At 40.8% G+C, this 27774-nt stretch overlaps 3 protein-coding genes across 6 annotated transcripts in view; 1 reads left to right on the top strand and 2 right to left on the bottom strand.

The window, feature by feature from the left end:
• Positions 1-3251: 3251 nt before the first annotated feature.
• On the bottom strand, positions 3252-10782 carry LOC109473817 (solute carrier family 35 member C2-like). Of its 2 annotated transcripts, XM_019773898.1 has the most exons (10): positions 10402-10560; positions 9809-9959; positions 9593-9656; positions 9360-9432; positions 8946-9114; positions 8562-8645; positions 8045-8220; positions 7604-7733; positions 6726-6810; positions 3252-5548 (listed from the first exon to the last, which is right to left on the bottom strand). In XM_019773898.1, the coding sequence occupies exons 1-10, from the start codon at positions 10558-10560 to the stop codon at positions 5530-5532; spliced, it is 1110 nt and encodes a 369-aa protein (XP_019629457.1). In that variant the 3' UTR covers positions 3252-5529. The 2 variants fall into 2 exon arrangements, with proteins under 2 accessions (XP_019629457.1, XP_019629456.1); XM_019773897.1 differs by lacking the exon at positions 6726-6810 and having other exon boundaries at positions 3255-5548; positions 10402-10782.
• A 478-nt stretch (positions 10783-11260) lies between these two features.
• On the top strand, positions 11261-20883 carry LOC109473735 (centrosomal protein of 76 kDa-like). Of its 2 annotated transcripts, none has more exons than XM_019773731.1 (13): positions 11261-11439; positions 11960-12215; positions 12440-12661; positions 13230-13415; positions 13674-13900; positions 14378-14569; positions 14809-14972; positions 15343-15463; positions 15689-15793; positions 15953-16060; positions 16195-16282; positions 17752-17881; positions 18265-20883. In XM_019773731.1, exons 1-13 carry the CDS (start codon positions 11377-11379, stop codon positions 18401-18403), a joined length of 2001 nt encoding a protein of 666 aa, XP_019629290.1. In that variant the 5' UTR covers positions 11261-11376; the 3' UTR covers positions 18404-20883. The 2 variants fall into 2 exon arrangements, with proteins under 2 accessions (XP_019629290.1, XP_019629289.1); XM_019773730.1 differs by having other exon boundaries at positions 12437-12661.
• Positions 20884-21144: 261 nt separating this feature from the next.
• The window catches only part of LOC109473734 (C-Maf-inducing protein-like), a 25443-nt gene continuing 18813 nt past the window's right edge, over positions 21145-27774 (bottom strand). For both annotated transcript variants that reach the window (XM_019773728.1, XM_019773729.1), the window contains exons 14-20: positions 26755-26803; positions 26158-26388; positions 25067-25255; positions 24737-24883; positions 24280-24385; positions 23374-23444; positions 21145-23233 (exon numbers count right to left, since the gene is read on the bottom strand). In XM_019773728.1, coding sequence (XP_019629287.1) covers positions 23180-23233; positions 23374-23444; positions 24280-24385; positions 24737-24883; positions 25067-25255; positions 26158-26388; positions 26755-26803 — 847 coding nt within the window. In that variant the 3' untranslated portion in view covers positions 21145-23179. The remainder of the gene's footprint in view (positions 23234-23373; positions 23445-24279; positions 24386-24736; positions 24884-25066; positions 25256-26157; positions 26389-26754; positions 26804-27774) is intronic.

Genomic DNA, 27774 nt, shown 5'->3' with positions numbered 1-27774 from the left:
CTGTTATTCCTAAGATCTCCTAACCTTCAATAGGACTCGAACTGACAAATCATCTTCGACTTGGTGTTGATTCAGGATCGGATGATCCTCATGGGTCCCTTGACAGCCGCAAAGTGCCAAGTTTACAGTTGAAATAGAGCTATGAAAGCAGTGATAGTTCTCAGCTTTCCGAAGTTTCAGGCGATATGGCTATAAGGTGTAATCCGCGACGACGTGAACATGAACTAGAAGTACACCCAAACTGTGAGGTTTACCCCCACTTCTGTATCCTCCCCGGCAGACACTTCCGCTGACTGGGCGCCTGCCGATGTCATCCGGAGCGGGTAATGACGAAATCGCTATAGGGGCATGGTCATTGTTGCCATGGCAACCGAATTAAGCGATCAAATTGTGACACCTCGGGGAATAACGTCTTGCCTCAACCAATACCGATAGAAGCTCCTTGCCTCAACACACGGAAAACGTCCTCTACCTGTCAATATTTATTGCGAACGTTAGAATCTATGGCAAATGATGCGGGTGATGGTGGAGATTTAGGTGGAAGTGATGGGAAGTTAGATTGAACGCTAAAGAAATATCATGCAAGATACAGTTTGCTATTAGCACCCAACAGCGCGCGACTAAAGGGTTGCGCTGTAAGTCTGAAACGTACCCACTATTCTCCTTACCCTGGCGTTCAAATTAGGCACTGGGGATGGATCGTTACGCACATAGACCGTGACAGGTCTACTACGGATAGAACCCGAACTTGACGTTCCATCTATAATTGATGGGAAAATGTCCTGTGAAATTTCAAATGAAGTATATTGTTTATTATTCTAAGATAAAAGATCTGATTAGATCGGTGTCACTCCATTTGGCACCAATTAATTACTGTAGATCAGAATGTCAAGTAACCCCCTGCTGTTAGATAGGCAGCTCTTCAGTGCTAAATAAACTTTCCCTGCGTGTGAATCAATTAAGATTGACAGTTTCTTCACACCTTTCAAGAGTGTGAACTCCTTTGGATAAACAAGCCCAAGTGCTGTGCCCACAAAACATGTACTACTCTGCTACCGATAGTTTACGTAGATTGATGCAGGCGAGAAAAAAAAGGCACAAAATGTTCGCAAATAGAGATGAAATTTGCCTTGGATGGTTGCCGACTTATTTTGTGTTTTGAACTTCGACTGAGTCAGCCAGGCGATAACATGAACCCCGGCCAACCACCACGGCTGATACGTGTCTTTCCGCGCCAGTCAACCATCACGTTGTTGTCTCTGTAATCCGTGTACAGAAATGCCGACGCCTTCAGAATTTTGGCGCCCAGTTCTGCTGTGGTCTCGTGTTACAAGGTCAGATACTGTAGCTGTGTGTAGCCAGGGGCTTTTTCTCTCGCCAATGGGCCGAGACGGCGGTATCTAGCCATTCTCAGAGGAGAAAAGAACAAACTTGATCATGGTATTAGAGGTGGGGAAAACACACCAAGGGTGCCGGGTATGGAGAAAATACACAAGGAATATGGAAGATGAACGACTCATTGCGTCCCTTTTGCATTATTGCTGTGATCGATCGTCAACCAGACTCTGAAATGGATATATTCTTCATTACCTGTGACTTAAAAGATACAAAACCTTGTTCTGATTCCGATCCTAAATAACAGACCTTGACTCCGCTGTGTTTGGGTCTGCCTCCCAAGTTACTTCTTCATAACGTAAGTTGGAACCGGTCCAACCATCAATCAAACGGTTTTCTGGCTGACTGCATTTCATCACAGGAGATTTACCCAGACCGCCTCCGTGTGAGAAACTGATGAATAGAATCATGAGAACAGAAAGGCTCAAGTGGCATAGCAACTTTGGACCCCACTCAAGTATCCACGGAAAATAGAAGTTCTGAATAAGACGTCTGACATTGAACTTAGCGGGGAATAGAACAAGCAAGTACCCCACGAAAGATCTTGACCCCTTTTCTCGACTAAATAGAGACGTTCTAAACCTTTTCCTGAGACAAGCTTGATTTGATGTGACAGATTCTTCTTTACTCTAGTACCTCCAGTAACGACTGAAGGTTGTAGGTTACTGTTCATTGTGTGCTAGTGATAAAAGACATACTGACCGGAGTTGGGTAACAACATTGTGATAGCACGATTTGTTTCTCAGGGAATGATAATATTTTGGTTTCCAAGTCTTTCCTCTTGCAGATACTATTTTTAACCAAGAAATTCATCTTTAGTAATCTCTAAGAAGATGTGAGGTTCCTGTCCATTTATGATGAAAGGGATGGTACTGTTGCCAAAATAGGTGCAAAACACAGAAAAATAGATAATCTTATTGTATAAACATTATAGGGGGCTTGGAACGTTGGACCTATCAACATACTAGTAGTACCCACTACCCACCACCCCCTATAACCTCTTTGACCAAACCCATTGTTCTGAATCAGCTTTGTTGCACAGTCTAGCTGACTGAAACACAAAGTTATCTATCATCCGGACATCCTTGTGGACTTGAAATTCTAGTAAGCACATTATGGGCTTTCTGGGCGCATTATGCGCTTAGCAGACACAACATGTTGTGCATACTAAAAAGCAGTAGACACGATAAGATCAAGATAAAGTCAGTGGTGTGTTTTTATCAACTCTGGTCGACTAGGCAGTGCATCGCTGCAATGGTCGCAAGTGGGGTGAACTCGTATCTCAAAAGTGTGTCGCAAGTTTTCTACAGTTGACATTTTTCTGTCAATTTTATTTCGAACGTTGACACTCTTGAGCTAGACTGCGCGGAGAGACTGTGTGTGTGCTTTGTACCATTGAAGTGTCAGGAGAAGTTTGTTACCCATATCATTGCATTTCTCTGATGCACATAAGACATAGGCAATAAAAATCATCGTAATTTTCAGCCACAAAGTTTGCTTGGCACGACTTCATATTTACTGTCAGACTGGAAAACCGAGGATAGAGACATCATCCCAGTACAACTGACGCACATCTGGTTACCATGGCTACGAGGATTAACGGTGAAAATGACGGATGAAGGAGAGCACAGACGTGACCTGCTGGTTATTGGAAGAGGGATGAAAACTTTACTCCCGTGTGAAGGAGTTTAGCGCGGTTTTGAGTTCTCAAACTGGGCTCACAGGTTATGAAGTTGGGCGTCTAGTGAAAAATGCAGGAAATATATGAACTTGAACCTCGTCCTTACACTGTTGAGGTCACTTGTTGGCATAATACATGTACATGTACTTGGGTATGTCCATCGTTTATGATACAGGTGAGCTAAAATGTGCAGCCAAAACGACGAGGCGAAGTATGAAATAAAGATACTATTCCTGTGACAGTTACAATGAGCATGTACTCCTATTTCTTCTGTCACTTGTTTTAGTATCTGGGTGACTTCTCATTTTGTCTGTACAGGTGTTGAAGAAGTCAAAATCGTCGATGTTGAAATGTTATGATGTTGAAAGGTTATAGCCCTATAACCTCCTTGAATAGGACGAAAATTATCACATGAAAAACGGGTCATAGTGTAGATGTAGTCACCAGGCTAAACACTTGGCTGAAACTGCTTTGCAGATAGATGTACCACCTTTCAAGGCCCTCTCTCCCCTCTAACTCACCCCTCTCCTAGTACAATCCCCTCAAGAACAATTTCTCAGCAGTTTGATTAATCCTTACAAGAAAAGGAGTGATCTTCTCGCCATAGATGTGAGCAGGAGGAGGATGAGTGAGTGAGTGGGTTGAGATGTGATGTCACTCAGCAATCAGCAGCCAATGAGGTATGAAATAAGATTCCTGGGTAATTTTCCAGCACCAAGGAAATTCTGCAAGACTAACTGAGCTGACCATCATAATTCAAATAGAAAGAATTTCAATGCCAATACTTTATTTTCCATTAATTATTATATACAAATAAATCTAACACTTTTGATATATACAGTACATACATGTAGCATCAATGATTGAACAAATCTATGGAACATTATAGTAACATTTGTATGCACATAACACTTCCCTTATCAAAGTTGTATTTCATATAATTTTCATTCATTGAACAATTTTATGGAACATTAAACATGTAGTAACATTTGTATGCACAAAACACTCCCCATTATCAAAGTTGTATTTCATACAATTTTCACCTTGTTTATCACCGAGAGCTGGGTTTGTAAACATAATAACTTTGTACTTAAAATGATAAATGGCACAGATAATTACTCTCACGGTATAATCACTACTACATTGTACTGTATTTTCTCTATGTATGCACTGCACATTCTGACTGTACCATTAAGCTGTGATGAATTGGCATATCTCCTTGGAATTTTGAAAGCCCTGTCATGGTCTAAAAGAATCCAATTAAAATGAGAGATTGATGAAATATTTGTCAGTTTGTGCATCATCATATCTTCATTGCAAAAGAGTGGTCCATGTTTCAGAACAATGAAAGTATGTCATGGCTATTTGTATTCACTGTATTAGGAAGAATATCTGTGAGAAAACATAAGTGAATGTAACCAGAAACAAGCCAACAGTTAAACATGTAAAAAAATCTCACAGTGACTTCAATCATATAATCCACTTTATGAGTTCTACTCTATAATAGCAAGGAGAGAATTTGAAGCTCCTTGATAAGCGATACATCAAACTCATGTGTTTCACTGGCGAAGGTCATTCCAAAATCAGCTCAATACATCATTTAGCAGTGTAGAAAACAATGTCCTCACTTTTCTATAAAGCAGGGCATTTCTGTGGCATTTCCATACCATTTTTCACTGTAAATTCCAACTTCAATACATTGCCACAGTTCTTTACTGGACAATTGACATTCAACACGCATGGGCTGATAGTAAGATAGTGGAGACATAGAAGTGGAGGGGGCAGTATTATGTTTTACACATCTTTGGTCATATAGAGTTGTTACTGTGTTTATGTACTGGGTGTGACTGCCAATTTTGGGGTAGACTACTAAGTACATGGGATAAAAACTGAGGCAATGTGTCCTGGCAATTTTCTCACAAGTTTCAGCACAAATTTCAAACAGTTTTGATGGACTGGGCTTTATCTTTCATGCCCCTCACAGACCACCGCATTCATACGTTCTCTCGTTTTCCATTAGTAAAAGTATGGAAAGAACAGGATGTGTTGTGTTTGTTGTGAAACATACATGGAATGTAGCACCATTAATTATGTCAGACCAAGGCAGCTCCACTGTTATCATTGCACTTCTTTGGAATTTCAAGTCATTCTTACAAGTCTTTCTTCTCTCTTTCCTTTCTCCATGCAGGCTGATGTAATAGGGCAGAGTCTCATAACCTCATCATTCTTCCCTTGAATATTGCTAAACTGTCCCTAGTTGATGATTGATGCAGCAGCAGAGCAGCAAGTGTGTCCAGTTTGTCTCTGCTGGCCAGAATGGCACAAGAGAGCTGTTGGCTGATCACTATCTGTGTGCGTAGATAACCTCCTCTTCTTCCTCTTCATCTGATCCAGGGTTGGCATCTCCATTGATGATCAGCATCTCCAGACTGTTAGGGTTCTGCCTGGTCTCTTCAGAAGGCTTTGTATTCTCTAGAAGGTGCAGGTGCAAGATAAAAAAAATCAGTGAATATGCTACTTTATGATGAAAACCTTACCATACTCCTTATTACCTCAATGAGAACTGACCTGCAGACCAAACTGAGCTTTCAGGATAAAATAAAGGCACAAGTAGTCATATACTGTAGCCATTGGTGAAGGGTGAGAAACTGTTTAACATCTATACAAATCACTGTAAAAACAGTGAGTGTTACCTTTCATATTTGGGAAAACATATTTGTTCAGTGTCTTTTCATCCTAAACTAAAGACCAACATCCCTTGAGGTGTTGTCCCCACAAAACCTGATCAACCTTCAGTGTGCTACTTAAAAGTCACATATCTGGTAATGTTTTAAAAGGTTAAAATATCACTTTGTTATTACCAGCATGGCTTACACTATTGCAGGCAGAATTTTGCCTTTTATCTCAAATGTATTCTTCAAGCTGCCAAACTTTGATTGCAACCACATCAAAAAGGAGCAATCTTTACTAAGAAATCAGGTTATTGGCATGTATCAAAGCTAGAGGTCATTGCTGATTCTTTCAAAAGTTGTCCACTTTTTGGAATCACACTTTATTCATAGTAGCAAGATGGAAAGTCACAAGTTCATGGATTTCACAAAACTGATAATTTGATAGATTGTGGTAGAGCTGGACTATTTTAAAAACATTTCAAACTCAGCAAAGAAGTACAAGTACTAAGTGGAATGTTGCAGTTACATTCCACTTTTCACCTGGTAGACCATTTCTCCTCAGCATACTTCAATGATTTTTTCAATGTACTGGTACTGTTTTTTTTACCATTGCATGGAAAACGAAGTAACTAGGACTAGGAAAGGGGATTTACTCAGACACCATGTCTGTCCATCCAAGGACTTGGTCCATCTCATCTGAACTACTAGTAATCATTAAAACAACTGGCAGCCAGTCTGCAATTGTACATCATGGGGAGGGTGGACAAGTTTGGTCTGTGACTGGTCTGTGTTTTAAGTCAGAAACTTCCCTGGTGCTTCATCTTCAAAGTACCAATGGAGTACAATGTAGCTTTTCTGACAAAGAGAAATACCAGACCACAGACATTGTTTCTATAGACATTTCCATCAGCTACAATGAATGGTTAGAGATTTGGTTATTTTGGCAGTGATTGGCTGAAGTGATGTTTGAGACCAACCCCTGCTGAGCGCTGTCAGTGGTCCACCAACACAAAGCCCCTATGAAGATGGAGGCATGTGCCAGCATCAGTGCGAGTATCAACCCTACAGGCAAGACAAACATGTCAGCTTTGTGGGACCCTGTTTTTACAGACTGTAGTGTAAACAAACCTGCCCCCAATACATAAAGCTCAATGATCTCTACATTATTTTCAATGTGAAAAACACTGGGCTATTTGGACATTGTCTAATATTCTTTTCACAAAAGATGGTGTTTGAATCTTATACAGAGGACTTTTAAGGCTTTCTTTTCTGAAGTAAGAACTGTGAGGTCTAAAGACCACCTGAAATGTAAAAACAGGAAGAGTTTTGGTAAACACAAGGTTGAAATGGTGCCAGGACTGTATATAGTTTTTTTGCCATAGTGTGATCCCAGGAGATGTTGCACAAACAGGCATGAGGAAGTGACCCACATCTTGTTTGTAGAACCTGGTGTAGAACATGCTTTGTAGATGAACAGGGAAAATATAGGGCTAAAAACCATCTCATTTTGTATTTCCTAAGCTTTGAGTTATGATTTTGTTTACTTGTCAAGTAACCTTTACCTTAACCACTGCTACAATAAGTCAGCAATATGATATGTCAAATCCAAACCTTGGGGGCCAAATTTGCTTGTTTTTTTTACATTGAAATTACATGATGAAGTACTATAGGAATCCCTGGTTTGACCAGAGGAGCTGTAATGCAACATCAGCCCACTAGGTGGGGCTGCAATACAGTAAGCCATAATACTTACCCAATCAAGAATCCAGATACAACCTCCTTACCAAGTTACCTCTGTTGAAGTAATGAGATGCCCTCCCTAACATCATGTCTGGTGAAAATCATATTTTCTCACCTTTTGAGTGTGTTGCCTTCAAAACCACATGTAGGGTGATCCCTGCTATACAGATGATACAGCCAATGATGTTCACAGGTGCCATCTCTGTACCATTCAAGAAGTGATCAATCAACAATGTCCAGATTTCCTGAAAAATGACAAAATATGTTCATAATAATGCCTTTGTCGAACGTTTCTTAGCAGGGAACAAAAAGTGCATTATACTTTTTTGATAGACACTGGGCTTGCAGAAGACCCAATTTTTCTCTAAATTAGACTTAATTTGTCTGGGCATTCCATTTCCATAAAATTTCATCAGAAATGTTATTACATGCACTGTTTTATAGACTCCTGACAAAATTGAAATGATGAGTATAATACATAAAAACCTGGTATTTAGAAGTTGTCCAGAACTACAACAACATGAAGACATAGACACAGTATTTGTGTGTAAGGTACCTTGAATATCCCTGACACAGACAGTGTGAGGCTGGAGGTATGATGTAGGAGGAGAAACTCTGACATGCCCAGCATGAAGGCTAGCGTGGCTCCCAGCATGATCTTCCCCACTGTCAGCATCACAATGTGTAAACTGTGATATCTGAACAGCTGCTCCTCTAGGGAGATAGGCAGTCCTGAGACAGAAATACCGAAAAATGTACTTAGTTTCTTACTACAAGAACATCTGTACTAAGGCCATGTTCATTTCATTATATGGATGACATGTGCACATAAATTTTTACCCTTTCAAAAAAAACATAGATTCAATAATGAAGGTAACTTTTTTGGGGTCAAACTATTTTTTACTTGCACACTCGCATCAGTTTTGGGGTTCCCAGACGATGTGATTCATATCATAAAATCAAAATGGCCTAAGGGTTACCCAGTCATTATGGCCAAATGTGCTTCAACTTTTCCTACTGACCAAAGCATGAAGAAACCTGTCCACATCACTCTTGACTATAGATATGTTTACCTTCATTGTAGACCATGAGAGGAAACAGCCCCACCATCATGACTGGAGTCAGATGATAGATCACATCTATAGGGTTGTGGAGACCTGTACAATAACAAGGAAAATGTAGAAGTAGCAAGAAAGGCACATAAGAAACTGTCACAGGTTAAGGTTTTCAGAAGGCAATAGTGCCTGTTTACTGTGTTGCAGTGTTGTCTAAAAAGTCATAGACATACTTTCATTAATGTTCCATGTATTTCCATATTATACTATATGGAATTTAGCATTTAAGTCATTGTATTTTGCTTTTTAAACATATCTTAATCTTACAATTAAATACACATTTGGCTTGCAACAAGTATGAACAATTGTTTCCATTATGGTGATTGCTGTACATGTAGTTACCTATTTCCTGCTTCTGTGTGAGTATCTGTGTGAGGGTCCATCTCAGACCCCCAAGAACAGACGCTGTCATGACCAGGATGAAACCCTCCAGGTTGAAGTGTGTGGATTTGTAGGTGAACATGAACAGACCAGCTGCTATCAACAGAATCACTATCACTAATGAACATCTCTGGAACATAAAAGTTGAATCACAGATTACATTTTAGCAGTACATGTATAATATTACTACTACATGTACTACTATTGCTACTACTATCAAGATTATGACTATGACTTAAATTATATCATATATGATTCACAGATAATGATAGGCAAACTAGTAATTCTGTGTTGTCAGCTGGAGGACGATTAGACGAGTCTAACACATGTTTCATAAACATGAGCTGTAATGGTTTGATCACCATCTATACTTACCGGCTTTTCAAGCTTAAAAAGAATAGCAAACCCCAGTATAAAGATGATACAGGTTGACTTTGACATGGTGTACCTGGAAAGAAATAGAAAACATACTAATATGAGACAAATGAAAAAAAGAAAATTTTGAAAGTTAAAATATTGGCTGGAATGAGTTACACAGAATGAATTTATCATTAAAGACAACTTGTCAAAGGTAGGATCAGATCAAAACTAGTACTGGCTGTACTTACAAAGACACAGTTATATACAGGAAACTCCAGTTGGACAACCCAATGTCCATGGAACTTGCAAGACCTGCATTGACAAAATAGGAAAGGAGCAGTTTACAGATTCTGCAGTCCATAGTGAGGTAATGTAATGTAATGACATGAAAACTTCAAGCTCTTTGAAAATGTAGAAAAAGAGATTTAAAGAAAAAACAAATGTCATACTCATAGTTAGCCTACCTGTCAGCCCTACTCTGTGAATGTACTGTTTCCAGCTCAGTGTGACACGTTTCTCCCCAGTGTATACCTGCATTACCTTCCTCACTACCCCTGCTGTCACAAAGTTGGTCGCAAAATGGCACATCGTCATGGAGAGGGGGTAGTGGAAGCCCTGGAAATCAAAACACAGCAGCAGGGTCAATGACCTGAAAGAATTGTTTTTCTCCAACAACCTGCAAGTCTTGATATCAATAACAATACAAAGGTATGGCTTCCTACATTATAATTGTGTGAACACAGTTATATACAGTAATATTCACCAGAATACACATAAAGGAGGGTGAAATCTACCTGCTAGTCTTGATATCAATAACAATACAAAAGTCTGGCTTCCTATGTAATATAATTGTGTGAACACTCTCCACCTATTCATCGAAATACACAGGAATACACATCAAGGAGGGTGAAATCTATTGGAATACACATACCCGGTATGCTTTGATCAAGGAGCTGTATTTCGACACAGTTTTTAAATGGTATTCCAGTAGATTTTACCCTCCTTTTTGTGTATTCCTGTATATAGGCAGACCCAAGTGAACAAGTAAAAAACTTACCTTTAGCACAGCTTTGTTGTAGAATGTTATAGAGATGGAGAAGCAGTAATAGAACAGCACCAGTCCGAAGGTCTTGGCACATTCAACAAGCACTTCCCTCAGACTGGAGTGCCTACTGACTCCAGGTCTGGTCACAGTGGTTCTAGTACCTTTACCCATTTTGCCAGGCACTGGGATGTTATCAACAGTTTTCTATGATCTCAATATTTTTGGCTGTCTTATATGACGTATGGCTACGGATTCTTGAATTCTAGTCCAGAAGATCTGGGACTGTCAAATGTTCTGTTGAAAACTGTACAGTTGGACAGCTGTACATGGTGTTTATAAATTCTATGTTTGTATTTTGGATGAACTGGTCACATCCATGTTGAAACTTGTAATATCCATAATTTTTTTTCCAGTCCTTAGAGTCAGAGAGACATGTTTCCAACTCTGAAAGAGAAACAGAGAAAAAACTTTCCATAAACATTTAAAAAGTTTCAGACAGGAAAAGAATAATATGGTGATGTGAAGCAAACTACTACAAGATGGATAATCGTTTTACACACAATTATTTACTCCAGCTTCCACACTGTATCAATTGATAAGTTATCCCACAAATCAAAATCAGTCTCATGTCATAATAAAAATTGTCAGTCGCCCCCCTCCCACCATATCATACACAGTCACTGTTGACAACAAAACAAAGGCCATTTTGTACGGATCTCGACAAATCTATTAAATCTAACAAACTAGAAGTTGTAATATGTTCATTGACAGCAGTTTTCACACCTTTATGGATTGTAAGGAAAGTCCAAAACACCGTCTTGGAATGTCTTCACGTTTCTTGCCACGTTCGCCGGAGGGTGAACTTTGACCTCCCAGGATTCAGTTGTCAACTTGGGGTTTCCGCCATTTTCAAACTTTGGTGAAAGATCGTCTGTTTAGGATCTGGTTTGTATGTTCAGATAGCGGAGTGTTACAAACGTGTAGACAATGGCTCTACCGCCGGAGAAGATATCAGAACTCAGGCAGATCATCCATAATAAGTTAACCCAGGTAATTTCTGTCGAATCACTTTGTTTTTGTTGTGTTGTTGGGGGGGGGGGGGAGGGGAACAAAAATTTTATATACACAAATGACCAAATTATATATATATATAGGATGCTGGATTGTTGTGAAATGAAGATATTGAGTAACTCGTGTCGTATGTGATGTAAGTTGAGAAGAGCTTTTCTATGTACTGAGCAAGTAGTTACTATTCATGAATCATAATTTGTCACAAATCATGATGTAGAATACTGCATGCATATAATATTTTACAGATTTGCCTTTGTAGGGGGCCTGCATGCTTTTTTTTCGTAAGCCGTAATCAGGCCTCTTTACTAATTTTAGTCTACGACGTAGTCCAAAGGCAGCCTACCTTTAACGTAATTTGTAACTGGCAGCAAAAATTTTGAGTAATTCGTAATCACAACCCCCCCCCCCCCATGCAGGTAGTGTATGGTTTGGTTGATAAAAGAAGGCGTACAATAGTAAGTTACATCCTTGATACATAAGGACCTTGATTGGATCATAGATGGATGTCCACTCCCGCATCCGAGATGCTGTGTCAGAGACCATGGAGGAGTCGCGTGTGTCTGAGCGCGGGGGCGGGGCGGTGGGCGAGGAGCAGGTCCTGGAGTCTCTCCGTCAGCGCGGGATCATCGATGAGATCCTGAGCGAGATGAGCTTTGAGGAGGAGCCGTCACGCGACGTCAGCAGACCGACCAAACCTGCCACACACTTCGTGGACAAGGAGGACAGAATAAAGACAAGCACACCTGCAAAAAAAGGTGATCAGCTTCATGTATTATCTGTTATGGAGTAACTGGTCGAAAGTTCTACTAGTGCTAGGTAGATGAGAACAATTTTTTGTGTCGGAAGAAAAGTTTTAACTTATTTTAGTATCATTATTGTTTTGTACACTAGAGTTTGATTGCAGCCGTTATGAAAAATGATAAGCCATTGCACTAAAGCTTGACAGTTGTTCTAATGGTATGTATTGTCTATCCAGCTGCCATTGACCCCACCCGTAGACACCTGTACCTCCAGGTGAAAGGTGGGAAGGCATTCCTGGAGCACCTGCAGGAGCCGGAGCCCCTCCCCGGCCAGGTGGGCCCCACCTTCACCCTCCATGTGCTGTTCCGGGGTCAGCGCTTCAGGTCCAAGCCTGTCCCCTGTGCCTGTGATCCTGACATACAGGAGGGGTTCCTGTTAGAACTGCACAATAAAGGATCAGGTAACCTAGCTGCTATCCATTTTGTAACAGGGCTCCTTGCACTCGCTACCCGTCATCTTGCATGTGCAATATAGCTGTTGTCATCTTGACAGTGGCTACTGTATATATGGGCACCTTCTCCACTGCCAAAAAGGGGTACAAAAATGAACGGCTCCCAGCCATATACCAGGATGTCAACCAGTACATAATTCAGATCACGTGATTATGAAATTACTGGTAATTGGCAGAATCAAGGGGGCTTAATTCCTTTGGTAGAAGGTAACAACACTCTCACTCTAGATACCATAGTCTTGCTGATATTAAAGACACTGTGGATACATGTGTACATGCACTATAGATACAATTGTGCATATGCATATTACTCAAATTGTTTATGTTCATACTCCACAATCTGTATTGTTCTTGTCAGGAGGGCTATTCTTTTGCAATAGTCACATGCAACTCTTACCTGGCCTTGTGCCCTTCTCAGCCAATAGATAAAATAGAATTAAGACAGTGTGGGAGCGATTCTTTCCAAAATGTCAATAAGGCTGACATACAGATTGACAGGTGTCCATCACACCTGCAGGAGAAGCAGCTCAGATGGCAGACAGTACGTCCCTCCTGTCCATCTGTGACCCTGTGCACATGGTGCTGATTAAAACAGACGTGGCCGGGGACACAGCCCTGCTCACATCACACTACCTGGAGTGGAGACATGTACTCGGTGCCCAGGATGGGTACATCAACACTGCTGTGGAACTGATGGGTGTAGGTAAGGCTGCTGGTTTCTCTAGCATTGATTTATTCATCAGTTTGGGATCTGCTACAAGAGTAACATACAGTGTACTTTGTTTGAAAAAAATGTGCTCTATCTTGGATTCTTGGTACTTTTTTGAGATTTTGAATTTAGTGGAAAAATGAGTACTACTACCATTAACGTCAGTCAGAAATGGACTATTTTGTCAAAGTCATATATGGGTATGATGATATACATAGACAACTAATACAGAATGTTATTTTTTGTCTCCAGGAACAGAGTCCAAGGTACCAGTTGGTGTTTTAGATGTACGGTTGGAGATTTTACCCCACCCTGTCCAGACCTTGGCACCTGACGTCATCACAACACAGCTGAACCTGGAGCAGAGCCGGCGGGCGGAGCGGGAGAGGCTGTTCCTGGTCTACGCCAAACAGTGGTGGCGGGAGTTCCTACAGATCAGAGGCACCAACAGTAGCAGGCTGGTCAAGATATTTGCTCAGGTTCATGCAGCTGTTCCTTTAGTTCAAGACGTCATAGATATTATTCCAGCCTTAAGTTATACATGTATTCTTAGGTGTAACAAGTCATTTGGTTTTATGTAGCCAGCTGCTACTGCACCGGGTGCCTGTAAAGTTGGTGTGTTGTGCCTAAGGGCTTTATATTGGCTATACAGATAAAGATACAGATATTCCTATAACTACCCCTATTTCATAACTTTCAACTTGAAAATGTGTCACCATTATCTCCATCAAGTTTCAAATGGAAGGCAATAGGTTTTAGCTAATTTGATCATATGTAGTATTCATGTGATCATGTCATCCCAGTCAGACATATACAGTATATGTATGAAATTGCAGTTTGAAGTGTCTGTACTAGGTCTTTAGTCCTGTTTTCTCTAATGTTCATCTGAAAGTAAACCTTTTCCATAATATCACCCTAATACTAATAGCTGACTGATGTGCTGTTTGCTCCAATAGGATGAAAATGCGACCAACAGACCAGTTTGCTCCTTTGTTCGACCACTACAAGCTGGCAGGCTATTGGACACCCCGAGACAGGCAGCACGGTTTATCAGCCTGCTGACCTATGAGAAGGCCTCTACTGTAGGAGGTGGGCCGAGGGCTGAGCAGTGGTGCACCATGCATGCCTTTCTCTGCAGAAACAAAGGAGTATGTAATGATTTTACCTTTATGTTACATTGTAGTTAGTACAAGAAGTGAGGAATGCGCTGCTCTCTTATGATTTTAATTTTAATGATTGAAGCATTGACAAAAGCATTAGCAACCCTTTCTACCATGGCCACTTGTCTGGTGTTACCAAGTAGTGTGTCTTGAGTGTTCACTATAGACAGGTTTGCCTGTACATGTAATGTTATACTATTGACCTTTAAAACTGACATTTTCTGCAGGATTGTGAAGACCACTCGGTGCTGCTGTGCAGTCTGCTGCTGGGGTTTGGACTTGACGCGTATGTTTGTGTGGGCACGAAGACGAACAACACGGCACACACCTGGGTCCTGACCCTGGGGATGGACGGGGAGGCCACCTTCTGGGAGAGCCTGACAGGACACAGGTAACTCTTCTGTGTCTAGTAGTATCTGGTCTTAGATTATACTGCTGTGGGGAGACACAGTGGTCTTCACAAAACGTTTCCAACTGACTCAGATTTCATGCCTTTGGAGAATGACCACAGTAACATCAACTTTGTATGTCTCAAAAGCAGTCGTATAGTAAGATTGGACCACATGACAATCTACTGACCACTGTACTGTAAGGAAACACAAGCTGAGATGGTTTGCTCATGTAGCAAGATTGTGAGGGCTTGCAAGAACTGTACTACAGTGTACAAGGGACAGGAAGTCGAAAAGGGGGTAGGCGAAGGAAGAGGTTTAATTAATGAAGGTTTCTATATTACTTACCATCCATGCCAATGTTCTGTCCAGATACAGTCATCAGCCCATCAACCCTGATGATCCGCCAACAGTGGAACAGCCCAGACCGCAGTACCCCTACAGATCAGTAGGGTGCGTCTTCAACCACCAAGTCTTCTATGCTAACTCACAGGTGAGACTTACCATTGTACTAAAAGAGATAGTTTACAGCCTGGACATCGTACCTAGTGCCATAAATGATGTCTGATGAAAATTTTGATTGATTAAAAAAAAAATCTTCAAGTGACATGAGCTCTTAATTTCAAACACAAACTTGTGGTATTACTGGTTTATTGTGCAATTTTTGATTGTTGTTGATATTTGTATTTCAGTATTTCTCTGTTTTATTACATTCCAGCCAACAGACACAGTTGAGGTTTGTCACTTTAACTTTACGGATGAGTCTCGGTGGAAGGCCATGAGTGAAGAGGCCATAAAGTCTGTATGTGGGGAGGGAACACTGGTGAGTATCTATCTACCACTTGTGTTGCAAGCCATAGCTGACTTCCTATTCTTACCACATCTGGATGGGAAATGCTACCACTGGCATGTGTATAAATATTTTTAAAACATGAGATTTAAAGGAAAGACTGCTAAAGAGGATATCTGTTTTCTCTGACAGCCTCTGGGCCCTGTGTTCCCCCCTCTGTGTGCATCATTGTTTGATCCCGGGTTACTGAGTGCAGATTTGGAGCTGGAACTCAGGGTACTTGTTACTGAACACAGGAAGGTGAGTGAGTGTGGACATGTAAATATCATGTGCTGGGATATTGTTTCATATTTTTCACTATAACCATTGGAGATATAGGTATTCTACATTGCTGAGATGCCCCATGACACAGCCCTGTTCTGTTTTGTTCCCAGGACCTTGGGTTAACGACAGTGTGGGACAATGAGCTCAGCTACCTTCTCACACCTGCCCTAGCAGCATATGAGCAGGAGAGGACCACAGGTAACTTTGGTTTCAACCTTTGTCTATTCATGACTTGCTTTTCATTGAGGCCATGAGAAGTATCTCCTCTTAAGATTTCAGTCTGGTAGGATTCCATTTAAGCAATAAAAATGAAGTTTCAAACATATAGAATCAATTAACTCACAAATTGATACACAAACCAAGAATAAAGTAGCAACAAATGACAATGCTCAAAATCATTCGTAAATGAACTGAAAGAGATCACATATCTAACCAGACTTACAGACAGCAAGTCCTTCACGGAAAGCTAGAGTTATGTAAAACCATAAAGGTAAGAAGAACATTGGGAGGTCCTTTGATATGGAAATAAGTCAGGAAATGACTTATACACATCAGAGAAGTGTGCCTGCTGATCTTGATGATTAGTTCTTTAATGTCATCTGCCTTCAGTCCATCATGACGCATGTGGTTGGAGGAGGGTCTTAATCGTTGCTGCATACTCTCTTTGTACAAATGTGTATGTCTAAGGCCACGAGGCTTGGCCAGAATAAAATTACTGCCCACGTTCTGGGCTCTGATCCGGGACATGACCGTCCAACATTTGAACGTAGACACGTTCATATCTTGCTGACCTTTAGTATGGTACGCTTGACATGTCCTGCCATTCCTACATATTGGACCAAGGGCATTGAAGTATCAATATGTTCTTACCAATGGTAGGCCTCAGTATTGGCTCTTACAAGTGTCTCCTAAGGTCTTACAAATATGTTGTAAGTTGTACCATATGGTGTATATCTCCAAGGTCTTGTCTTGCGCAGCTAGCATATGTAGCCTTTGGTGCATTCTGCACATGCACCTTTCCACAAAGACAGGCTGAAATACAACACGTTCTACCTGTGCACCAATCAAAAATAATTACAGAAGAAATGGAGAAAAGCAGAGGGAGGTAGCCGGAGGGCTTCCACACCAGATTGTCAATCAGCACATTGCCTGCAGAGAAGTTCAGTCCAGGCATCATATTTAATTAAGCAGTGCCATTGTTGTCCAAAATAAATTCTCTGAGCCTTCCTGTCCTTTGCAAGAGCTTTGGAAACTAGTAATTGAGACAGTAATTAGCTTCCTGACATCCTGGAGGGCCCAAGGCTGATGTGTTGTTGTGTTTCCATGCAACAGAACAGCAAGGATATTTGTCCTTATTACTATAATATTAGATTTTGGTATTAAAAAGCCTAGAGTTTGAGTTGTGTATGGGCAGAATTAAGTGTCAAGGTAGGACCATAAAGTCAGTAATGCAAACAAATTGACTGCTTCAATGAAAGATGGAAGAAAAAAGGATTCTTCTCTTTGATGTCATTCCCTCCTCTGCAGTTACACCCACTTGGCAGTATATTCCTCCTACAAGCACTTTCTTATTCTTTACCCCTTATGAAACTTGAAACTAACTTGTTAGGATCAAACTTATAGCATATGCTCTGTATGACGCAGGTATGCTTTTCTCCACCATCCAGGGCAAATATCAGGTAATGAGGAGTTCCAGCAGGCCATCCGCAGAGCTGTCCCAGATGGACACACTTTCAAGGGCTTCCCTATCCAGTTCCTGCACAGAAATGCTCGGAGAGCTTTCGCTGGATGTCTCAGGTTTGCTCGGGTGATTTTGTCTAACAGTGCTGTACGTTACATCTTGCACCAAAGAGTGCTGATGGATTAACCCTTTCCCTGCAGCCTAACCCTGGGGCTTTATAAATTGTGACAGCTGGTCTGCTGACGGTAATCGTGATGTCAACTGGTAATTGGAGAGCACCGATTCTTGGTATCGTAAACTTCACATACTGCACCAGGAGCTAACATATACAAAGTCAAGTCCAACCTATTTATGTTTCACTGACTGGGTCTGCTTGAGTGGTCGCAAACTTTTCTCGTTCCCATGTAACGTGAGGAATAGCTGCTATATTGGTCGCCGAGTAAAAACAAATATCCGCACTCCGCTGACGTTAGTCCATTGTGTTTATTTCCGTTTATAGGTCGCCTGTCTGTGAGGAGATCGTGAGTTGTCGAGGGGATCACGTTCGCCTGGCTGTCCGCGTCCGTGTGTTTACCTACCCAGAGCAGGCCTGTGCCGTTTGGATCATGTTCGCCTGTAAATATAGATCTATCTTATAAACTCCTGACACCACGGGGCAGAAAGTCGCTGACGATACCGAGCACTGCCAGTTGTTGACGATTGACATCAAAGTCAACGATAAAAGCACATGTGGCTAACAAGGACTTTACTTGCCAATAGGCTTAGTACACGCTAGAAATCATACCTGGGTGGATAAATCTGTTCATTCAGTATCTGAATCTGATATGTCTTCCACTTCTATTGGCCTCCTTGCTTGACCAGAAGCCCACCTAATATGGAAGTGTGCACAATTGTCTTTTGAGATGCTGTATTCTGTATGAAAAGGACTGATTTCAGGTGAATATTTATGTCAGATGAGTTTGTGTGATAATACACGATTGTGTTCATGTCACAATATCAAATGGACATGGTCTGTTTGCTGTTTTATGTCTAACAGGTTTTTTGTGAAATTTTAGAATATTTCCTATAATTTCACACGTTATTATTGCATTGTTGATCAACTATTGTTCGATGTCAGCCATTGGGAAGCACACCGCAGCTGAACACTGGGCTAGGGAGTATCAATGTTGTCTATCATATTTTATCCTATTTATAATTAAAGATGATCCAGTGTGCAAAATTATGTTGTTCAATTATGGCTTGTTCATGTTTTCAGAGATAGCACTGGCTGCTAACTGGTCGATTTTGTCCTATTGTATCATCTTTCATACACTTCTGTTATGTATGAGTCAAAAAGGTGAATAGATTGTTTATACATTGTACTTGCAGTGAGGGGGGAGATCTTGGCCAAAGTGTGATAATATTTAAGAGATTTTAGATCCATGAATTTCTTTTAGATTAGGATCATTTTAAACCACTGCAAGATGGGTGATCTTCCTTGCAATTGCATACTGCACATTACATGGGTGTAAGTTATAAACCCTATGGGGAGAATGCCCAGTAATGCCTTTCACTGAAAGGTTTCTAGGCAAGGGAAAAACACTTGACAACATGCCTCATCATTTGGATGTTTGTATTTATTAGGTCATTGATAAACACTTACATGAAAGCTAGCATGAGGTGGAAAACTGCACTGTTCTCATCCTTTACGAACAAAAGCAACATGACTTCACCATCTTACCAAAATGATACAAATCCTTCCAAAATATCATTGCTTTCCTGTACACACTGACTTCAGTTGATTCAAAGATTGACAGGACACTGGTATGGTGGTGTTCTTTCCTGGTTAGACTTCTTTGAAGGTTTTTGTTTGTTATGGAAAACATCACAGTGAAGAGATAGATGACATTGGGCAATGAGGACACAAGTGATCATCACTATAATGGAAAATAGTGGTCTTTATAAAAAGAATTGTAGACATGTTTTAGTAAAGTTCAGAATAGAGATTTCTGTAGTGACAGTGGTAATGTTTCTGTAAGAGTGGGACATTTTAAGTTTAAGTTGGAAGATGTCTGACCAGGAATAATACATGCCACAGGTCCAGTTGCCATCTCAATGTAGGAAGAACGCCTGCACAATTCAAAAGTAAATCTTAGTCAGTAAATTCCCACACAGTCTTCATTTGTAAGATTGCACAACAGAGTATGACAAGTCAAGGGGACAATCCTTTACACTGCTAACCAGCTTGCTTGCAGGTGACTTGTTAAAATACATTGCAGGTCAACTTCAAGTCCTTCCTGAATTGTTATAGATTCTTCAAGCTGGTCATGTAAATTATGTCCATTTGTCTCATTCATAAGCACTTTTTCAGACATAATGTCCTTGATTCAATACATAAATGAATGAGATTTTGTGTTGAAAAATGTTTTGCACAGCAGCATTCAACATGGGTATTGTGAAGCATAGATCAGGATGTTTCCAATACTAAGTCCATGTGCAAGAAAAGTGATGAACTCCTTCACAGCAACTTGCAACACTACCTTCTTAGATATTCTTAGCTGCTGTGCAAAACGTTGAACGTAACTCCATCCATCTTGTGACACATACTGCTTCATAACATCATTATTGCAAAGCTTATGAAATTAAACAGCCGATTCAGGAATGTTCAACAAAGCAACAAAACAATTCTTAGCTTACAAACCATACTGAATGGCCAGGCAAACTTTTTCCATTACCGGTATATAGATTTCAAATGACTGCAAAAACATTTGGCACACTTTACTTGGATCCAAACAAAACTGATTCTGATCAAAATAACCATTCAGCGGACGCCTTTAGGTCACCGAAAAAGGTCTTCTTAACGACCTGCTTGAGACGCGAAATAATTTCCTCAAAAGCAAGAGGTCTCTTAGCACTTCATGATGAAGAACAGAAACAACCTGTGGTTATTGTCCCCTATATAATCCATGCATGGAGCTAGCTTTCATGGTACGGCACAACTGCACATAGGAGGGACCACTACCAACACTAGGCTGGAGCACCCACAAGTGGCCTAATGAAAGGACTATTCCATTCCAAAAGTCTGGTGGGGGAGGACTGGATGATTTTTTGGGGGGACAATGATTTTAACATCTGATTCAAACTTGTGATTTTTTAAAAATTGTAGATCCCTTAATCTTGTGTTTCTCATTTTCATTGTACAAATCATTTAAATTTGCTTCTAAGGTCAATGTTTTTACAATCCTCCATCACCAGGTAACTATTAAGATAGAATAGCCTGATAAGCAAAACAGTGCAACATGGCGAGAAAATTCTTACCAGCAATTGAACATGTTGAAAAAAGCTCCACAGATGCTGTATCCTGTATATGACAGCACAAAAAAATCACAAATAAATTACATCTCCAATTCTACAATCATCCATCATTATTCACATTAAAGGTCGAGCCACTGTGCAATGGTGGAGTGAGTTTCTGTTGATACAAGTGAGAGTTAAACACAGAAAGATGACTGTCACATATACATTTCTGGTGCATTGGGCATTCATACACAGACATTGCCCAACTGTATACATCTATAAAGTACTACGGACCCGTCTCACGATCACTTTTCTACAGACATGGAGAACAAAAAAAAAACAATATCACAACTGAGAAACATGCCGACATAACTTCCAGTACTTTAGGAACGTTACATTTTTATATTAGAAGATTTATCTCCTTCAAAAAACATTCACACACCAGTCTTGTTTAAATTAATATCTCACAGACGGTAATAAAACTTCTCGGACAGTATTCAAAGTTAAGTCACATTATCTTCACATCATGTAGGAGGAGACTTCATGCCGTATCAACTTCTCCAGCCAACAAGCCTCTTCATCTAATCACTATCATGTATTAGTATACAAAGATAAAGTCATATTTCTGTAACTAGGCAACAATGTTCTAGTGTGTGTCTCTTCCATCTAGGCTCCTATTCAAAACTGCCTAAGTTACAGTCATTTACGCTACAGTCTTCTCTTGAGAATAAATAAATAGTAATTCACTACCTTTGGGGATGCACTGTCCCATAGATTTTCTATACAAATTATTTCACTGCCGGTTAGAATCATTTAGATGCAACAGTTTGACACATGAACAAAAGGTAGGCCAGTATTCTGCACCCACAGTTGGTGGGTGGGACCCTGCAGTGGCCTGTAGTTGCCAGGAGATATGACCACATAGGGTGACGGTAGATCAGGCACAGAAGCACACTTTGTTGTATTTCTCCCTTGATCGTGTTCATACTTCAATTTTCCCCTGCAATTTTGTGAGGAGAATAGTTCCAATGATTGTAATGCCAATGTCTGAAGTTGTTGTGTCTCTTGTTCAATATATGCCAATCCTCAGTACTAGAAATACAGATTACCACATAATCATGTTTGTTCTTATGAAAACTGCAAACCAGTATATTTATTATACTAGTACTGTCAGCATTTCCTTCAATGCAATCTGAGGTGTACCAGTGTTGTTGGAACTCAATCTTTTGCAGCAAAGGGGAAATATGCATTGCAACCAATACAGACCAAACATGGTCAATTCTAACAAGGCAACTACAGGTCTGTTTTAGTTGTTAGGTCATCAACAATGTCCAAACAGAACTGGAGGATCCTGTACAAGGCAACATCTGAGGAAAAAACTGAACAGAAGTCTAGACTACTACATCCTGTATCACTCCATGTTGTTCTGGTCCTAGCTAATACAGGTACACAACACATGGTTTCCACCTATCAAACAACAAGTAGGTTTGGCATTGGTACAGGTAGCTTCATCTGGAGTTTAACACTGTAGATGTACATACGCCACATACATCAGCGGATACATTGCAACGATCTGATAGCGAATAGGTTCCTCCGTTGTGTCACTGCTACAGAGTGTACCAGTAGTACGTGTCAATTAACACTGAAAGGAGTTCTGTGACTTGTCCATAGTGAAACATGGAGAAGACTATCTAGTCTAGTAAGAGATAATACCGATTGACTTGAACATTGGCCAGCAATGACATGTCTGATAACAACTCTTCCTCCATCTGCTTCCAATTTAATAGACACTGGACATACCAGTGAATACAGGTAGAACAATATCTGTCAAAGTAAATTCTCTGGAACCATATAGATCTGTATTCAGAAATACTGCCCCATAGTAGGGCTTGCTTTTTCCAGTCACAAAGGTACAGTCCAGTATTTTATAGAAATGGCAAGAGGATTTGGAGGTTCGCTACATCTCAAACAAAGATCTGCAAGGGAGACTGCAGTCAGACACTTAGTAGACCACACCAACAGTCCATGTTCCTTCTGTGGGGTTTGACTTTTCCAACATCTCGTCACCACGGCGGCAGGCCAAAATCTGGCCACACCTTTAAAAACAACCTCCACTTGGTTTGGTGGATGGCCCCTTCTCACCAGGCATCTGTATATCTGATGTCCATGGACCGCAGTCCAGGCAAATTCTCCTGTAGCAGAAATTAGATGCTATAAGCAGCAGCAGTGCCAAAATTCTTCAACATAGATCTTTAATTAAAGTACTCACAATGCCTATACACATACAAGTAACAACATATCAGACAGGCTTGAAAGTGAGAGGTTTGTTTACCTTCAGCAGCTCATAGGTGTCAGGGCTGAGCTTGGTGCTGTTCAGGTTCAGATGCTGCAAACTCTTCATTGCTGAAACAACAACAGACACCCATTAGCATGATTGTTCCACTGTACGAGTATAAACAACTGTCCTTGTTTCTGAACACCCCACTTAAACCATTTCAGTGCAGCAATGTCTCAGTCTAGTTATCAGTATCATATGCATGCATCAATTTTACTTCTGACAGAAGCTTTCCTACTGAAAGTATCCCATATGTTTTGTTGGATCAGCTGAGTTCGACATCTCTACACACCAACAGGAATCTGCTTCTAATCACGGCCAGGTATCCCCAGTAATGCTGCGGGTAGTGTACAGTGACCACAGTAACATGCCAAGGTCACAGGAAACACAAATCAGCAGTGACTGCTGGCTCACTGTGACAGCTGGGTTCAGCTAAGGACAGCTCCAGACTTGCCCATTTTAAGGTCAAGGTAAACTCTTTCTAAATTTGTCCTCCTCTGCAGACCCCTGGTGTGTCTTATCAAATCCATACATCATTATCATGAATAAGATAAAACAAGTTCTTATGACGTCCATACTGCTCACCCAGACCCTGACAACTAGAGATTGTGTAACACAGGCAAATGTGTCTCAACCCCCTTATATGTGATGCAGAAGCAGGGCTCAAAATACAACCTGCATATATACAGGTTAGTGCAGGCAAAATTGGAGCTGTGTAGGTATTTCTGAAGAAATAATGACGATGGCTTATGAACAGCTTTAGTATGATCCATGCTTCCAAAATTTGTGTGGTGCAGGTAAGTTTCAATGTTTGTATGCAGGTATGCAGAAAGAAGCCCTGAAAAGTAAGATCAATAACCACTAGAATACATGTGTGTGTCATCCAATGATTTCTAGTCTGACCTTTGATGGACTCCAGCCCCTTGTCAGTGACCGGTGTCTCACACAGGTTCAGCACCTGCAGCTTGTGGAGGTGTTCAGAGAGCAGGATCAGACCGGCATCTCCAAACTGGGAAAAAACACAGTACTTACTGTCAGACATATGTTCACAATGTGAGTCCTACATAAAAACATGCCACCACAAACTTAAAGAATGTGTTCTCATGTTTCTCACTATTGTAGACTTCTAGTTAGTTCTTGACAATCTAAACCAGGTGGTAAGTGGTCTTGTGGTTAGGGTTGTTAAGTTAGACTTTAAAGGTTCTGGGTTCAAATTCCTTAGGGTTGTTGACTTAGAATCTTAAGGTTCTGTTTCGAATTCCATGCAGGCTCTAATGTCTATTTCCTCACTTGCCTAAAAGTGGTTTACCAGATACTTTGCAAAACAAACAAATAAACACACAAGAGGTGTTGTTCTGACCTGAGTGGACCATAGGTTGAGGTACGTGAGGGTGGGCAGCTTAATGAGATGTTCTGCACACGTACTGGTCACCTGGGTGAAGGCCAGGCTCAGGCTCACCAGGTTCCCGAAGGATCCGGAGCTCAGGATACGCACCAGGTCTGCATCCTGGGGAAACAACAATGCTTCAACATCAACATCAGGGCTCCAAATACTGGCTGCATGAGCACCTTAGTGCACCCATATTGAAGCTGTGCACCCAATTTTTTTTCTGTGGGATCACCAGTGCACTTATGTAAAGATGTTAATGTATGCTTTTAGTAGGATACAGCATATAGGAGTGTTTTGTACCGTAGACTTGGATGGCATGGTCAGGCAGGTGGGCCCTCCTTCCTTCTGCAACTCCCGTAGCTGAGACTGCTTCTGGCACAGGATGCTGTACATCATCTGTCCGTAATCCGTGCTCTCCAGCGTGGCGATCAGCTGAAGCTTCAGGTCGTTGTCTATGACTATGTTCATCTCCAGGATCAAACAGAGCACCTGAGGGGGAGGGGGGCACAAACTACGGGTTAAGCCATGGCAACTTTTTCAAGAAAGTTTTAGTCACATCTGCTTTCTCTCTACCTCATTACAGGACTCAGAATGGCCTTTACGACCACAGCGGAGCTGCCTTAATATCTTCTTCAATCACTATGGTAAGATTTATAGATTTGGAACCTGTACTTCAGAGGGAGCTAGGAGGGGGATCTTGCAATACATAAAATTTCTCTTAATTGCTCCTTTGGCCAAGGCCTTGTACCCACTAAAATTGATTGATATCTATTCATAGATTTGAGTTATTCTGCAGGAAAAAATGTAAGGGTAAAGTTTGTGTGGAGTTCTGTTGTTTCATTCGTGACTTTCTGTTACATGAGTGCTGACATCAGTGCTTGCCTCGTGTCTTTCAAGGCTGGCTGGGGAAAGTGGTAATTACCAGATGTTACATAATAACAGCAGGAGTCCACTGACCCATGTATCACCTATACACTGGGTACCACAAGTACAGCTGCCACACTCTTACCCTACATAGTAATTTGTACCAATGGATAGTTTCCTTATTGCATCCTTTCCAGGTATAAGCTGTACTTTTCTCCATGCAGACTTCTGATCATGACACTTAATGATGACCTTTCTTGGATTACAGATACAACGTATTGTGTATAAGCCTGTCTGACAATTTAGTAACAGACATCAATGGTCGCAAAGTAACGGCATTCTTACAACAACACATGCACATGTCCCGTGCCTGTGACATTGAGCTGTCTTGTTATGGAAAAGGCTGTCTTAGATCCTGGTTGGTGATTGGTTCTGTGAAAGCCTACTTGAAATTTCTACGCTTGTTCAACAACCTACAACAATCACAGCCAAGCCGTAAGGAAAGGTACGACAATAAGACGCTGTACCTTGATCAGTGTCTTGTCCCCACGCAGTGCCAGCAGCAGACTGGGTCCCCGCATCTCCTCCTTCATCAGGGAAGTCAGGAACTTTTTCCGTTTGTTACAGAGGCAGTTCATCAGTCTGTCCACCACGGCTGAGAAGACTTCCCCCTCGTCATTACAGGTGCTGGAGCCGGGGCAGAAGATGTGGAACCAGCCGTCCTTCCCCTCACGCACAGGCAGGATCATGCAATGCACCTGCACAAACATGTCAACATGTTCAGGGATGGATGTTTGTTTGTTTGTGTATTTGTTTGCTTGTGTATTTGTTTGTTTGAACCATTCTTTATTCATGAAAGCTCAAATTGGCATGCAAGCAGCAAATTGACAAGAAAATTGTCAAGGCAGCACAATTCTCTGTACAGCAGAGTAGAAAATGGTAAGGCAACACAACAATTCTTTAAAAAAAAATAAAATAAAAAACTGAACAAGAAACATCCCCTGGCTTTACAACTCAATGCTATCATACAGTGTTATCTGGATGACAAATAAAAGCATCTACAAAACATCTCACATTAAGCTGGGAACAAATTCAAAGCATTGAAAATTAAAAGAGTCCCCTACCTCACATCTTTCATCTCCAGCAAAGGTTAGGATCACATTTCTCATATGCCTGTCAAGGGACAGAATAATGGTTAGTACATATCAATTCAATCTTCCAAGTAATGCAATCATCATCGTCATCTCCGATTAATAATGCAATATATGAGGCTTGATCTCATTTTCTACGGTTCATTAGACACTCACATTAATAACATGCAAAAAATTAAGTGTGTGCATGGGTGTAAGAGACTAGGGTTTTACGCACACAGAGAAAAAATTCAATCTTCTTCAAAAGTAGTTAAGTAATTTTTACACTGCACTATACACATATACTTCCATCCTAACTAACTTATATTTTGCTTTTCGACTATATGTAATGCCCTGTGTTCTGATTTTTGTTATTTACATGGAATTATGAATTAAAAACTGCATAATACCATACATGACATTCTGCACAAACATACTTGTTATAATAATGATGAAGACTTGTTATACTTACTTTGCAAACGTATCATTTGTGAGTGCCCTGAAAATACAAAACAAAAGACATATTACAAACATGAGTTATGAATAAAAAAATTACGTGACATTATTATCCATACAAAATAAGCACACTACAAAAAAGTATCAAACATTTCTATGATGTGTTCCCTTTCTCATCCAAAAGGACCTGACAAAGTTTATCACTTTATTCAGAAATAAAAACAAGAAGCCATAGGCGACAATTCTCCGTGAAGTTTTATATATTTCAACAAAATCCCAAGCGTCAACGCCAGACCTACTGTGCAGACATTATAATTAGGCAACGGTTAATACCACGCTCGTCCCCAGCGCCCGTGGAGAAGCCATAGGTTATAGATCGTGGCTTAGCCCAGGCTATGGAAAATAAACTTTCTTTAATGCAAATCTGTCGTTTTTGTTTTCTTTGCGCTATCTAAAGGGTTAGGATAACCTACTCTACTCTGGCGGTATTGTCGTGCGCGCTCGCTAGTACGTAACGTTACACGGCGGCCATCTGAATACATGTACACTGCATTCTTT

The sequence above is a fragment of the Branchiostoma belcheri genome, unplaced genomic scaffold (assembly GCF_001625305.1).
Source record: "Branchiostoma belcheri isolate BF01 breed outbred unplaced genomic scaffold, Haploidv18h27 scaffold3, whole genome shotgun sequence".
Taxonomy (NCBI): domain Eukaryota; kingdom Metazoa; phylum Chordata; class Leptocardii; order Amphioxiformes; family Branchiostomatidae; genus Branchiostoma; species Branchiostoma belcheri.
Note: the sequence above shows the minus strand (reverse complement) of the source record. Positions and strands in the feature narration are given on the sequence as shown.